The sequence below is a fragment of the Salvia splendens genome, chromosome 22 (genome assembly GCF_004379255.2).
Source record: "Salvia splendens isolate huo1 chromosome 22, SspV2, whole genome shotgun sequence".
NCBI classification, from domain to species: domain Eukaryota; kingdom Viridiplantae; phylum Streptophyta; class Magnoliopsida; order Lamiales; family Lamiaceae; genus Salvia; species Salvia splendens.
This window is the reverse complement of record NC_056053.1, coordinates 1,544,318-1,560,802: the sequence shown is the minus strand read 5'-3', so window position 1 is coordinate 1,560,802 and position 16,485 is coordinate 1,544,318. Positions and strand designations below refer to the sequence as shown.

Here is a 16,485-nt window from a genome sequence, read left to right as displayed (position 1 = left end):
ATGTAATCGTTGTGTAGTTGGGAATTTTGTGTACCTTGCGAGATTCCTCTTCATGAGCCATGGGTAATAGCTTCAAAGTCGAGCCCAGGTTACGATATCACCAAACGTGGTAGACGAATCTGCAAATCATTCACAGATTACCTAAAACGATGATTACCAAACGGGCTAACAAAATTTCATACAAAATTGAATGCTAACCCTAAAATCGATGGCTGACCTCTCTTTGAGGAGCTAACAAAATCGATGGCTGACCTCTCTTTGAAACGGTGGAGTGAAGGGGTATAATTGTGACTTGGCCGAATTTCACCAAACGGGCTTCGCGAGATTGAGCAATATCGGAGGGGAGGACCTGGACAGTGTTATAGGTGAAATGCAGGTAGCAATCTTAAATTTCATCCGGATCTTGATTGGTTTACCGGGTCCCGAGATAGTATATCAGTACAACCAAACGGCTGATATCAAGGCCTATCAGTACAACCAAACGACCCCTTAGGAGACAGCGGGGAATGGATGAAAATGCAGCACAATAATATTCATCTTAATTGTCCATTTAATTTAGTCTCTCTATTTTTAGTGGCCCCCACATTACTGAAATTAAAATTTAAATACTACTAGTTTAAAATAATTTAAATGGATTTTGAAACAGCAGAACCGTGCCACCTTCATTTTACTGTGTATATATCCATTATCTTTCTGGCTATTCACTTTCTTTTCACTCTTTATTTAACAATCATTATCCTTCTGTCATTTGTCATTTACTATGCATCCAACTATTCATTATCTTTTTCGTGATTCACTTTCACTCTCTACTTAAAGGCCATTCTCTTTCTAGTAGTACTACTATCTTTTTAATATCTCCATTCTGTTTGAAATGACTTAGAGCTGATTCCCTCGCTTATACTCCATTTACATACTCCTGCTCAATCACTGTGTCTTTCCATCACAAACTTTCACATTATCATGAATGTTGAATTACCCCAGCAGCAGCCGCTGCAGCCGCGCCTACTCCCTCGTGTGCCTAACTCGATGAAAGAGGGCAATGTTGGTCTGTATCTGCCATCCGTGGTGACCCTTGGTGCACCTGCTGCTCAACCAGAATCATTAGATGTATTGCAGCAACCGCTGGTTCAGCGGATGAAGGATGATTTTGTAGACAGGATTTGTCTTGTTGGAGGAGAAGATCGCCGCCCACAAATTCGAGACCGGATTAGGCAGCACATGCAGCAAATAAGGGATTTCTACGGCGGATTACAAGACCAAGATGAAGAAGTTATTACTGAAGACATGCTTACAAAAGTATGCACTCTGGTATGTATGTTGGAACAAAGTAACGAAGTCTCTCGAATCATACTTCATCGCATTGGATTGGGTGGTTTGGTTTTTTCTATGCGTGATATGTTTATGTTAGAGAACCAAATTCCATTGTTTCTCATCACCTTTGTTGCCGAAAACCATCGAGTTCTGCTGAGGGAACACTTAAGCGCCCAAGTATACGGAGATAACAGCTTGGTCGATCTCCCATGGGCTGATGAATTGGAGTCGATGCCCTTTCATTACTTGGAAGCGGCCTATCTCGTTTATGTCTCTCGTCTGCCTGGTCTCAACCAACAAGCCATAGGTCCCAATCAGCAAGCCGGAGCTCCGAATCAACAAGCCGGAGTTCCCAATCTGGTGCACGACCTTAGATTCAGACCTAACCGTTCTGCGACAAGTTTGGTTCGGAAAGGAATCAAATTCCGTCGAAGCACCAGATGTTTGAGGGATATCCAATTTCGTCCGGGGTGCCTATCTGGAGTTCTTGAACTCCCCTTCTTTTGTGTCACAAGTGACACCAAAATATTGTTTACTAATCTTATTGCATACGAGCTTTCTCCTAACTCCTATACTGATTATTGTATTACTTCCTATGTGAGTTTCATGAAATCTCTTCTAGAAACTACAGATGATGTGAAGTTATTGAGGGAAGCCCACATACTATCTTGTATGATGGCCAATGATGAAGAAGTTTTGGATGTCTTCACGAGTATTGAAACGTTTGGGGTCTACAACAACAATCTTTTCCGGGCTGTGTATGCGCGCGTAAGGAGACATTGTGCTAGTGAAATGAATACTTGGTATGCAACTTTTAAAAGTGCATATGTGTTGACTCCGTGGAAGATTGTTTCGCTATTAGCTGCCATTTTCGTTATTGGTCTGTACATTGTTCAGACTGCATGTGCAGTTCTATCCTTAAGAAAATGAACCTCTGTATGTTGTAATGTTTTTTTTGAAGGAGGGCTATTGTATTGGAATCTTCTGATGGGCAGTCCCTTGTACAATGTGTTACCTCCTCTATGGTTGATGAGTACTTGTGTTTTTTCTGTGAGTGTAGGGTAGGGGGAAGGTGTTCATGTTTGACTATTGTAATCGAATGAATTATTATTGCAATCGCAGATGTTATTATCTTGATCCCGTGTGTGGATTCCCGACTTCGTTTAATCATTGATGGAGCCTCGATTCACTTGAGAAACGAGTCTTAGTTTTTGTTTACAATTGTGATTTGATTTGAGTCTTTGATTTGGTAATGATTTGCAAATTATGCTATCTTTCAAAATGTTAGTGATTCATCGTCATTCAGCTTGTATTTCTTTCTCTTTTTTGTTTCCCTTGTGTTTTCCGTTTTATATACTACTATATTAACTTTGAAATATGGTAATGAATTAGAATTATTCTTGTCTACGGAAATTAGTCATAGTAAATCTTGAACTTTTTATTAACTAATTGGTATTTTTATTAAGGTTGCTTCTTGATCTTAGTTTGTAGCAGTAACACTTGTCATCAGGGGGTGAGTTTGAAATCCTACTTTAAGAATGGTTATAGTTTAAATTTGGCCTTAATTATGGATTATCTCTTGATCTTAATTATGGATTAGTAGCAGTAACACTTATCATCAGGGGGGTGAGTTTGAAATCCTACTTTAAGAATTGTTATAGTTTTGGCCTTAATTATGGATTATCTCTTGATCTTAGTTTTCGGAGATGTATCAAAAAAATTTGTAATTTTGTGTGTGGAGGGTTTACTGTTTCGGATCTATTATTATAGAAATCCTGATTTCATGTTATTAATTTGTCAAAGATTTGGTAAGTTTTCTTTTTTTCCCCTATTTTTAGGGTAGACAATATATTAAGGTAAGGTTGTCTTTTTTATTTATTTATATATTTTAATTAATTTTATGGTAGACAATAATACTCCCGTTACAATTGAAAAGGATGCTAAAAGGTAGTACAAAAAAAATTTATGTCAATGTGCATGATGCTCAATCCAAATTGATTCCTCTTTGAAATTCATTGCTGACTCAAATACTAGATGCTCAATCTCAAATCAAATCAAAACTAAGACACGTTCTCAAGCGTAACAAAACTACATCTATGCTTAAATAAAACTGGCAAGTGATTATAACATGGCCAATAACTATACTTGCAAGCACGATAATCAAACACAAACATGTACTTCCAATACTTAAAAAAAACACAACTAGTCCTCCTCCATAACCCTAACCCCTCATAGAAAGGAAATTGCACATTCGTCAAAGGAGCCCATGATATAATCCTTCCTCCATATCTCGACTCACAGAACGATGAACGATAGATCCTCACCCAACCACGTGATGGATCACGAGGTAAATCAAGGCGCCAAAACGAGTGCTCATCATCGGCAACATAAGTAACAGCAATGTCAGTACTATTACAATGTCCTTGGAACAACCTGATTGTTCGAAACACTTCATTCTTCATGTCCAAGCTTAGTATGTATGCCTCAACAAGCGAATATCCCATACACGACACCACATACCAGTGTGCGAAGCGGCCATTTTCACACACCTGTTTCATGGGACTGATAGAGCAAATTTGTAGATTACCATTGACCCCGGCCAAGTCCTTCCAAGAATCCGTCTTTCTTGAGTACATAAGGCCATGGAGACAGGAGTGTCTCCTGCACAAAAGGAGTTGTGCCACTTTGTAATCTTCGTCGAAACCAATTGCAACCTCACGCTTGCTTATTTCGCACGGGTAAGGGTTGGAATAGGAAGAGGTTGTAATCGGTGGGAGAAGCCTGAGTTGGCCTAGACAAGGGTTGCATATGGCTATGGGCCTCCTCAGTTGCATGTCGTAGATGCAAACGAGGCCCATGACCGGCCCATATAACCTAACTAGACCTTGATGATCAAGGTAGGAACTAAACTCGTAGCCCATCAATTGGTCCGATTTATAAGTCAATAACGGCTTCGTGTTGTGTAGCACTCGAAGTTGACCATTGTTAAAATATAACTCTAAACGTACCATGTCATCTGATACGACGTTGTTGTTGTTGTTAATGTGCCGTTCTCGAAAAGATGGAGAATCGATGACGTAGCACCAGAATTTGCAGACAGCTCTAAATCTCAAGAGAGACTCCACCGGCAGATGCAAGAGAATTTCTGTGCACACATCAGTGTTCATGTTATGTGTTTGATGGTATATAATGGTAGAGTTTTCTAGAGAAGAGAATTGAACGTAGAAATGCATATAAATAGAGCTCTAAAATTAATATTTTTTGCACTTCCCTAGTCAGTGATATATTATAACTATATATAGCCTACGAAATCTAGTAAAATCATGAAAATAACTATACCCTAAGATATCTCGAAAAATCTGGGCAATGATGCAACTAATAGTTTTGATTAGATATGATTTTTTCGAATTTGAATATATATTGTGCACATTCACAAAGTAAGGCCTCTTTGGATAATTCATATGATCTCTATATCTAATAAACGGAGGAGGATCCCCTGCTGTGGCAATAACACAGCAGGGCATGCGGTGCTTAAAACGCATGAATTTGTTAACTAAACGCAATAGTCATGCTAACTTTTATTATGTTTAATTCACACCTTTTTATACACATTTTTATTCTATTAAATTGTAAAACGCACTAAAAATTACATTTGCATATTAGAGTATTTTATTATATGAAGTATGTTGACTTTGATAGTCATTCTTATTAATATTTTTTAAATTTATGTTTTTGCTATTACCAGTGAATTTAAATGGAAGAATTATAGTCGACCTTTTTTTTCTATTCACATTTTTTTAAAATACCACTTACTATTTTGTCTAACATACTTTGCACTCGGAATATTTGTATATGCTTTCTTTAAAAATTATGTTCTTTTTAATAGTAATTTTTTAGTATTAATGATTTCAGACGAGCTAGACTTAATAGTATAATTTAGTTTAAGTTTTTTAGTATTAATGATTTCAGACGAGCTAGACTTAATAGTATAATTTAGTTTAAGTTATTTTGTACCTAATCCTTTTATTTGAGGAATAATGTTCAATTATAATTCATAAATATAGGAACTTTATATATAAGTGAAAGTACCAAAACAAATAATTAATTATTATTCCTAAAATAAAAGGATTATGCAAAAATAATTAAAGGTGAACTATATACTAATTCCTATTAACCGCTGCAAACATCAATTAAAAAAATATTAATAAGAATAACTATCAAAGTCAACATACTTCATATAATAAAAATACTCTAATATGCAAATGTAATTTTTAGTGCGTTTTACAATTTAATAGAATAAAAATGTGTATAAAAAGGTGTGAATTAAACATAATAAAAGTTAGCATGACTATTGCGTTTAGTTAACAAATTCATGCGTTTTAAGCACCGCATGCCCTGCTGTGTTATTGCCACAGCAGGGGATCCTCCTCCCTAATAAACACCATAATTCTGCTCTTTGGATAATTTTACCGTTATTTTAATTTTCAATGAATTTACAAACACCATCTATAGCAATAATGAACTATGATGTGGTGATAGAGGTCTAGTTAGGTCTCTTTCTTTTTCTATTTATTGTACCTTTTAATGTCTTCAGTTAATTTTTGTTACTAATTCTTTACAGAATTTTGATTCGATTTCTATATTGGGCATGTTCTCTTGAATTATTCGAATTTTCTATGTTTTTCAAAGAACGAACTATTGACTTGAAAATTATAAATGAGTTGGAAATTATTCCCATTTTTCTACGAAAATGTAGAGTGCAATTCATTAATATTCAGTTAGTTTATTTCATTTTGTTTCTTGTTTTTCTTTATTTAGGGTTTTAATATTTTCCTTTTTTATGGACTATGCGTAGTTATTATTTTCATGTGCCAGTGATGATTTTGCACATATATACACACCATCTACATTCTAGTGGTGCTTCAATATTCTAATCAAATGTAAATATAATAGTTAACCACAATCAAAGAACCAAGTGGATTCCATTTCGTATCAATAATACTCATTTCTCATCTCCATCGCAAAAACTAGATCTTTTTTTACTGAATTAAAAGATCAAAAAAGAAAGCAGTTAACCTATTCCAAAACAAAATAATTAGATAACAATTAGTTCATGATTTACAATGATTTTTCCAGAAAGATTGAAATAATTCCAAGTCAAGAAAAATACTTACTGAATAATACATAAAAACATGGGCAAGAAAATAGTAACTGAAATTAAATGAAGACTCAAATAATCCATGCCCAATCTTAAAATCAAACCAAAATTCTAAACAAAAATTAACTAGGAGTCTAGGACACGTTCTCAAGTAAAACGAAGCTACATGTATGCTTAAATTTTGAGAATGCATTGTTATCACGATAATCATACTTGCGAGCATCATACTTGCGAGGACGATAATCATACTTGCGAGCACGATAATCATACATAAACACGTTCATCCAACACTCGAAAACAACACAATCAGTGATCGTCCATTGAGGTGGCTCATAGAAGTCCTTCCGATAGAAGGGATTTACCACATTCGTCACAAGATTCCAAAACAATACCCTTCCCACTCCATATCTCACCTCAGAAGAACGATAAATCGTCACTGTATTAGTAGACGAATGAGGTAAATCAAAATGCCAAAACGAGTGCTCATCTTCAGCAAAATAGGTACAAGCAAGGATAACATCAGTATGTCTGGGCCCAAAACTCAATAACCTAATTGTCTGAAACACTTCATTCTTCATGTCCAAGCTTAGTATCAACTCTGGATGTGATGATTTCAGCCTTGGAACCACGTGCCAGTGCGCAAAGTGGCCATTTTCGCACCTTGATTTTATGGGATTAAGTTTTTCAATATCACCGTTGAGGACAGCCAACTCCCTCCAAGAATCCGTCTTTCTTGTGTACAATAGGGCATGGAGACGGTAGTGATGATGACTGCACACCATGAGTTGTACAACTTTGTAATCTTCTTCGAAACCAATTGCAACCTCATGCTTGATTATAAAGCAGGAGTCGTGAAGAAACGTTTAAAGGGATCAGAAGAAGGTAATTCTTATTGCTTATCTTGTGTTATTACATTTGATCATTCTACTAGTATTTATAGGGATAAATGTGACCCTTCAGGACCCCTAATAAATGAGATTGGGACTATACACACTTGGGAACCCAACATTGTATTGGAACTCAAGTCCCATAAATGAGGAACGGCTCTTTATGTTTTGTCTTTCCAACACTCCCCCTCAAGTTGAGTAACGGGGTTTCCGATACTTAACTTGCTCAATACTTCCTTGAATGATTTTGAATTCACCGCCTTGGTTAAAATGTCTGCCAACTGATCTTCTGACTTCACATATGGAAACTCGACAATCCGGGCTTCAATTTTCTCCTTGATGAAGTGTCTGTCAACTTCCACGTGCTTCGTTCTATCATGCTGAACTGGATTCTCAGAGATGCTAATCGCAGCTTTGTTGTCGCAGAATAGTCTACACGGTTTTGGTACATACAGGTCAAGCTCTGTCATGAGCTTTCTTAGCCACAATATCTCAGTGAGGCCACTTTTGATTCCACGGAACTCAGCTTCCGCGCTTGAGAGTGCAACAACCTTTTGTTTCTTACTCCTCCAAGTAACGAGATTTCCTCCAACTAGCGTAAAGTACCCTGCCGTGGATTTTCTGTCATTTGGGTTCCCTGCCCAATCTGCATCAGTGAAGCCACTGATCTCCAAGTGTCCATGTTTCTGAAACAACACCCCATGCTCTGCAGTACCCTTCAAATAACGTACAATTCGGAGAGCTGCTTCCCAATGATCTTCTTGTGGTGAGTGCATGAACTGACTTACCACTCCCACAACATATGTTATGTCGGGCCTAGTATGAGATAGGTAAATGAGCTTACCTACAAGCCTTTGATATCTCCCCCTGTCTGTGAGCTTTGCTCCTTCTACTACCTGTAATCCGTGATTCTGTATCATTGGGGTGTCTGCCGGTCTGCAGTCTATCATTCCCACTTCTGCTAAAAGATCGAGGATATACTTTCTCTGATTGATGAAGATACCCATTTTTGACCTCAGAACTTCAATTCCCAAAAAATACTTAAGAGGACCTAAATCCTTCATCTCAAATTCCTTGAACAAGTTTTTCCTCAATTTGCCGATCTCCTCTTCATCGTCCCCTGTGATGATCATGTCGTCAACATATACGATAAGACACGTGATTTTCCCATTCTTCTTCTTGATGAATAATGTGTGATCTGAGTTGCTCTGCTTGTAGTCATATTTCTTCATTACTTCAGTGAATCGACTAAACCAGGCCCTTGGAGATTGCTTAAGTCCATACAACGTCTTCTAGAGTTTGCACACTTCTCAAGGCTGAAACTCATTTCCGAATCCTGGAGGAGGAACCATGAAGATCGGTTTAGGCAGTTCACCATGCAGAAAAACATTCGTCACGTCGAACTGGTGAAGTGGCCAATCTCTGTTAGCCGCGATTGAGAATAGAACCCTGACTGTGTTGATCTTTGCTACTGGTGAAAAGGTCTCAGCGTAATCAACTCCGTATGTTTGAGTATATCCCTTTGCTACCAGTCGTGCCTTATATCGCTCGACTGAACCATCTGGTCTTCGCTTGATAGTGAACACCCATCTGCACCCTACAGCTTTGACTTCTTCTGGCAGTTTTCCTTTCACCCATGTGTCGTTTTTCATTAATGCATTCATCTCTGTAAACATGGCCTCTTTCCAGTGTTTGTGTCTCATTGCCTCCTCGGCAGTTTGTGGGATTTCCTCTTCCTCATATAGTGCCGCTTCAAACGCACGTGCCATCTTGCTCAAATTTCCTTGAAAAAAATTTGCAACTCCATATCTGCTCTTTGTACCAATCTTCTCGGGAGAGTATCGTTTCGGAGGGATGCCACGAGTACTCCGATTTGGAAGGACATACTTCCCAGTGTCACTATCAATGGTATTATCTTCTTCTTCTTCTTCTTCTTCTTCTTCTTCTTCTTCTGTGGTGTTAGTATCAACTATAGTATTTTGTTCAGGCAGTGATATAGGAGATACCTGGGATATCGGTTGAGGTTGATCTTGAGGTGGTTGAGGAGACTCTGGTGGGAAGGCGTGCTCGGCGGCAGCGACCGCTATAGTCTCTGGTGGTTCCGCAATTGAAGGACTTGGAGGTGACACAAACCAACTTAGGCAGTTCCCATGATTAGTTTCAGGATTTTGCTCCCCCTGACTGCCAAGGTGGTGAGGGTAGAAGAACTCGTTTTCCAAGAAGGTACAGTTTATAGTGGTGATAATCTTTTTAGTGCTTGGGTCAAAGCATCTATAACCCTTCTGGTTTATCCCATACCCCACAAAAACACATTTAGTAGCACACGGAGAAAATTTTGTTCTTTCATGTTTGGGAATATGGACATAGACTGTACATCCGAACACTTTAGGTAACATGCTAAGGGATTCGGGTATTTTGGCTTGTTGGGAGAGGATATCAAGGGGTGTTCTTTTGTTGAGGATTTTTGTGGGCAGCCGGTTTATGAGATAGATAGAGGTTGCCACGGCTTCTGGCCAAAGAAAGGTTGGGACCTTGGAGTCAAGCATAATAGCCCGGGTTACTTCTAGAATTGTCCTATTCTTTCTCTCAGCAACCCCATTTTGTTCCGGTGTGTAGGCACACGAGGTTTGGTGAACCAGACCTTTTTTTCTAAAAAATTCAGACATATCACTATTGACAAATTCCCTCCCATTATCTGACCGAAGGACTTTTATGGTGGTTTGGAACTGGGTTTGAATCATTTGGAAGAAAAGGACAAATTTATCGGCTACTTCAGATTTGTGTTTCAAAAAGTAAACCCAAGTCATCCTAGTAGAGTCATCAATGAAAGTAACAAAATATCTAAATCCCTTTCCCCCAATAACTGGCGCAGGGCCCCACACATCAGCATGCACAAGTTCAAACATAAATTTCACACGAGTATTGGAAGGTTTAAAAGATTGCCTGTGGCTCTTGGCCAAAACGCATGTCTCACAAGAAAAATCTTTAGGAATTTTAAAGTTTGGAAACAAAAGCTGAAAATAACCATAGGAAGGATGCCCTAGTCTTCTGTGCCACAGACAAGCTTCTTCTCTCGCAGATCCGTGAGCTAGCATTGCACTGCCATGTTGAGCTACCCCATCCACGTAGTAGAGTCCTTTGTTCTCAGTGCCACGCCCAACGATCTTCCTCGTCCGAATATCCTGTAAAACACAATAATTTGGGTGCATCAGGAGAGTACAATTTAATTCTCGTGTAACATGGCTAACTGACATCAATCATTGAGACAGACTTGGTACAAACAAACAGTTTGATAATCGAAGACTTGGAGAGATTTCTATGGTTCCCGTCCCTGCTACTCTAATTAATTCTCCATTTGCAGTTCTAATATAGGTCTCCGTGACTTTACTAAAATCACTAAAGTCTGTCCTTTCGGGAGTCATGGTATCTGTGGCTCCACAATCAAAAATCCACCCTCTTCTATCAATCCTATCACTATTTTGCACGTTTAATGCAACGAAAATATTATCAGAGGTGCAAAACGGTTTTTTGTATCAATTGGGTCAACTTTTGGGGTCAAACTGCAATTTCTAACAGGTATGGACGGCTTAATAAAATATAAGGAATCTGGGGTCTCCTTTTTAATAGCATGGGGTACTTTCTGATATTTTAGGAACTTTGGGGGATTAAATTGCAAGGTCAAGGGTTTGTTAGGGCTTGATCGAAGATCAAACCCTTTACCTCCTGTAACTGCGCCGTTTTTCCATTGCTGATCTTCCGTCATTGCTCCGGTCCGTTCCACGAAATTTCCGATTCGGATGCCCCCTCCGCCGCCGCAACCACTACCACCGCTAATTTCCGGTTGGGGAGGGTTGCTGGTCTGATTCCCTCCTCCAATTGCTCCTTCTCTGTTCTGGTTCGATGGATTCTGTCGCGGGTTGTTCTCCGCGATTCCGACTGCGGCGAGCTTTCCTTGTGCTCGTGCCTTCTGTTTTTCGTCCCACCATTCCGGGTATCCTACCCGGAGGAAGCATGTCTCCCTTGTATGCTTGTTCTTCCCGCAGTGGGAACACCACAGCTTGCTTTTGTCCGGTTTCCCTCCGGCTCCGGCGGTTTGGTACGTGTTTCTGGATGGTGGCGGAGGTTGTTGGCTTCCTCGATTATTCGGTCGGTACCTCTGTGCTCCAAATCCGTAGCCTATTTCCCCCGATGATGCATCGGCGCTTCCTACGCCAGAGGAGTCTCCGGTGGGTGGAGCGGATGCCGGTGGCATGATCTTCTGTCGAGCCGCCTCCTTCTTCACCCACCCGTAGGCTTCTTCGACTGAGGGGTACGGCTGCTCTTTGAGGATTTCCCGTCGGATGTGGTCATACTCCTGGTTCAGACCCGTGAGAAACTTGATAAGTCGCTTATCACTTGCGTGTTGTCGGTATTGCCCGATCCCCTTGTCACAGCACTTGACCGGTTGCTTCTGAGTTTGATCGATTTTCACCCACAATCCGTGGAGACGACGGTAATATGTTTCAAGATCGAGACTTCCCTGTCTCATGTACATTATTTTGTCTTCCAGGTCATAAATCTGATATGGATCGGCCTTTCCTTCGAACGTAATCGCAAGGTTATCCCACAGTGCCTTGGACGTTTGATGGTGAGCGAAGTCGGAGATAATATCATGTTCGATATTATCGATGATCCACGAAAAGACAACCAGATCGGTCTCTTCCCACTCTCGATATCCTTTACTGCCCAGTTCGGGTGGTTCGTCTTGGATATGCGAATATCCCCTCCTGCTTCCTATCGCGACTTTCATCAATCGCGACCACAACGGATAGTTCTTTCCGTTTAATTTGAACGCCACTGTGACATTCTTGTTCGTCCTCAATTTTGAGGATTCAATTGTTGGTTTTTCTTCATCTGTGTCTGACATTTTGATGATATTTGGATTTTGGTTTTAGGTAAAGGCCGAGAAGGGTATTACACGGCTATGATGAGATTTCTCTGAGCCAAGAATCTTCCTGCTCTTGATGCCATGAAGAAACGTTTAAAGGGATCAGAAGAAGGTAATTCTTATTGCTTATCTTGTGTTATTACATTTGATCATTCTACTAGTATTTATAGGGATAAATGTGACCCTTCAGGACCCCTAATAAATGAGATTGGGACTATACACACTTGGGAACCCAACATTGTATTGGAACTCAAGTCCCATAAATGAGGAACGACTCTTTATGTTTTGTCTTTCCAACAAGTCGGAATAGGAAGAGGCTGGGAGAAGCTTGACTTGGCCCAGACAAGGGTTGCTTATAGTTATGACCGAATTCAGTTTCGTGCTGTAGATGCAGATTAGACCCTTGACTGGCCCGTATAAATTAACTCTACAAAACCTAGAGCACTTAGACCATGTTTATCGGCACTTTGTGGTCGACCGCCACGTCAGAAACTTAATTAAAAAAATAAAATAAATGCAATACATGGTCTCCCTCTCTCCTCGACCCAAGTCCTCCTCTCTCCTCAAACAGACCTTCGGTCTCTCTTCTCATTTCACCACTCAGCCAATGAGATGTGTCAGATGGCACAATTTCATTGGCTGATATTATTATTTTTAATAATTAATATATATTTAATATATTATATTAAAAAATTATAAAATTTATACCAAAATTCATAATTTTTCTTCCTCTATAAATAGAGACCACATTTGCTATAGTTTTGCACACAAAAAAATATCATCTTTTCTCCTCCTATGATCCTTATTGTTTAGTAGAATTTCATATTTTTTAGTTTCCCTTGTTGCTAGCTATGGAAGATGATGAGAATAATATATTCTCCGATTCCCAAAACTTCAACCCTTGCCAAGACTTCAACCCTTCCCAAAATGTTAACCCTCCTATAATGATTTCATATATTCTACGAATAGGATTACGAGTCTAGCTTCTTACATGAAAAATAAAGCCCAACTTCAAAACAGAGAAGCTCACAAAGCTCTGCTAAACGATTTGGTAGAGCATATATGGGCAAAATTCGGCAATTACAATTGAATGTCTAGTTTTCATCTTATGTATGAGCACCAATTATGTATTTTCAATTTCGTATTTGAATGAATGTAATTTATGTTTTTTATTTGTTTGTTTTTATAATTTTTAGTTTGTCATTTATTACGTTTTTCGATAAATTTACAATAATAAGCATTTCATGTAATAATAATAGTATTAAAAAATAATGTAAAAATAAATATATAATAGTGTGGTTGGGTGGTCATTGATAAACCATGAAAATATGTGTGGTTGGATTGGATGAATATTAATGATGTGTAAGATGATGTGGAGGAGATAAAAATGAATTAACTATTAAAAAAGTGGATTGTTGGGTTGGGTTGGAGGGTTGCTGATAAACATGGTCTTATGGTCGTCCATTGTATAAGATACTAACAACTTGTTGTTGTGTCCCAATAGCGTACGACCATGGTAATTAGAAAACCATATGTACAACATGTCACTTGATTTGTTGTTGTCGATGTGCAGTTTTCGGAAACATGGAGAATCGATGATGTGCTTAATTAATGGTAATTGTAGATTTTTAAAGAATGCATAATGGAACTATGATGGAGTCATATATATATATATATATATATAGGATTGTGATCAAGGTAGAACCATTCTTAAACGTAGAACCATTCTTAAACGTAGAACAAATGCCAAACGGAGGTCGTTAGATCTTTTAATCCAATCGTGTTGATTTGCACAACAACTTCCCATTACAACCAAAACTATTATTAATGGGTGAATGCAGAGAAGTGAAAAAATAAAGCATGCATGGACTCTTCTTCGTTTCATTCATTCTTCCATCAACATGTGAGTTTTTTCACATGTTGAGTCCGGAATGTCGTGAAAACATAGTCTAATATGTATGATTTTTAATCTTGACCGTCATTTTTTCCTCATCCAATGAATAAAATATGTAGAGTTCTATGTTCTACACTTAAGAATGGTTCTGTCTTTAACGCAACCCTATATATATATATATATATATATATATAGGTATTTGATCAAAACAAAAATGGTGTTAAACCAAGAATTGCAGACGGGTTTTTGTCCATTGGATTAGACAGTCTAATCTTTAGATTACATTAATTAACGGCTAGATTTATTAGGAAGATATTATTATTTTAATTACTTATAATCTAAAAAGGTTAATTAAGTAAATTGCATATTGTCGTTAGTTATAGTATTTCCTATGATTGTGCTCCTTCATCTCTCCACTAACTTCTCTCCACTAACTGCTCTTTAGCGTAGGTTATCAGCCCATAATTTCTTCTCCTTTAATCTTTCGTCGAATTTTCATACCCTATTCCATTTACTGTAGTTCTGCTAAGTCTTAACATTTGAAGATATGCAAAAATTCTCTGTCGATGTAGTTATTGTGGTGTAGTATATGATGCTATGACCCAAATATTCATTTATTATGACACAAATTAAGCATACGATGCTATGACCCAAATATTAATTTATTATGACCCAATGTATGAATTCTCATATACTATTAGTTTTTTGCCTAATTATGCTTATTATGACTCGTACATGCATATATTATGACATGAACTGCTAATTTACATAATCAATTTTTTCTCACAAGTTAGCTTGGTTATTGTACAAAATTCCCACAACAAATTAATGATTTTATTTTTATCTTTTTTGCTCAAAATGACTCTAACATGTACGAAGTATGACATAGAGTCATCTTATACTTTGTTTTTACTTTTCAGAAGAGATCAAACAACCATTATATTTTTACCTTGGTCATAGAGTCAGAAAAATAATTCATATTAAAGTCTAATTTGCAGAAACAATAAAATCCAAAGCCATTTTAAAGTATCACCCATTGATGAAATAAAATATTTGAAAACCCATATGTTAAATACACACATAATTATATCAATAAAACATACTTTAAATCCAAAATTTATGACATGGCCACTACAGAAGCTCTGTAGCTTGCTATCATCTTTTCAACGTCGATCATCATTTTCTTGTTGTCCGTTGCATAATGTTTGGATGTCGATGTTTTATTGGAAAGGGAGCTGTGATTATTTTCGGCCAACTTCAACACAATACTTTTTAGCTCTTAAATACTTAAGCGCACCCTTATATCTAGTCGATAGTCCACAATTCCAATGGCCTTCTCTCACCCATGTTGACTTCCATCTGAGAAAATAAACATTGCAGTCACTTATGACATAAAAGTGATACAAACATGACCTAATTCATATATTTCACTTATGACATAGAAGTGATATAAACATGACCTAATTCATATATTGCTACTACATAACCCATAAAATTATTCCAATGCTAATCAATGACCATACATTTATTTTAGGTGATTCCAAATTGAATGCAACCTATAGAAACAATAACAGTTTGTAAACATGACACAAAACTGTTACATATATGACCTAATACACTCATATTCTGATATGACATATATAATTGTTTAGTATGACCCAAAAGCATATCTATTTTTTTAATAATTGTTTTTGCATGATTCAATTGTATTACCTCTCGGAGCCTTTGGGATCTTTTGTAGCTTTGTCTTCGCGGATGTTCTCTCATACACTACGTGAACAACAGATTTAAATTACAAATCGGCCTGATTTTGTCAACTTTAAGTCATGGGTTACAACATCGTACTAACCTTTTCCGTCACGAGGTGCGGATCCAGAGGCTCTAGTGTTGACCATGGTTGTAGTAGCTTTTTTGTTATCCTTCTTCGTCAAGTTTTGAATTCTGCCAAGGTTTTGTGGTAGAGGAATCAGTTTTTATGGAAAACTCGATTTTTTGTGCAGACGAGGTTGAGATAGTGGAGGAGACGACTAATGTTTACAGATTTGTATGGTTTGGGCGATTGGGTAGAGATTTTGGTGATGGGGTTGAGATTTGGGTGTTTTGTCGTGTAGATTCTAGGGTTTGTTGGGATGGGGTTGAGATTTTGGTGAGAGAGATGCATTGAATGGCGAGGGAACCGAAGAATCAACTTAGAAAATGTGTGGAGTAATGATCCCAATTAATCTGGTCTTAATTAACGGAAGGGCGGTTGTTTATATTTTCTATACCTAAATTGCCCTTTCATGACATAGATCAATCCTATTATGAC

General features: G+C 37.8%; 2 protein-coding genes and 1 long non-coding RNA gene across 3 annotated transcripts; 1 reads left to right on the top strand and 2 right to left on the bottom strand.

Moving 5' to 3' along the window:
* Nucleotides 1-844: 844 nt before the first annotated feature.
* On the top strand, nucleotides 845-2,448 carry LOC121786497. The gene has a single exon (XM_042185133.1). The coding sequence runs from the start codon at nucleotides 961-963 to the stop codon at nucleotides 2,239-2,241; it is 1,281 nt and encodes a 426-aa protein (XP_042041067.1). The 5' UTR covers nucleotides 845-960; the 3' UTR covers nucleotides 2,242-2,448.
* A 923-nt stretch (nucleotides 2,449-3,371) lies between these two features.
* On the bottom strand, nucleotides 3,372-4,478 carry LOC121787836 (F-box protein At5g49610-like). Its single transcript, XM_042186678.1, has one exon. The coding sequence runs from the start codon at nucleotides 4,476-4,478 to the stop codon at nucleotides 3,372-3,374; it is 1,107 nt and encodes a 368-aa protein (XP_042042612.1).
* A 10,765-nt stretch (nucleotides 4,479-15,243) lies between these two features.
* LOC121787096 lies at nucleotides 15,244-16,156 on the bottom strand. The gene is made up of 3 exons (XR_006047267.1): nucleotides 16,027-16,156; nucleotides 15,891-15,947; nucleotides 15,244-15,536 (listed from the first exon to the last, which is right to left on the bottom strand). It is a non-coding gene; the product is annotated as an uncharacterized LOC121787096 (long non-coding RNA).
* Nucleotides 16,157-16,485: the final 329 nt, after the last annotated feature.

Bases quoted from the DNA above. Each gene is read 5' to 3' on its own strand.
- LOC121786497 (XM_042185133.1), top strand. From the start codon at position 961: ATGAATGTTGAATTACCCCAGCAGCAGCCGCTGCAGCCGCGCCTACTC.
- LOC121787836 (XM_042186678.1), bottom strand. From the start codon at position 4,478: ATGAACACTGATGTGTGCACAGAAATTCTCTTGCATCTGCCGGTGGAG.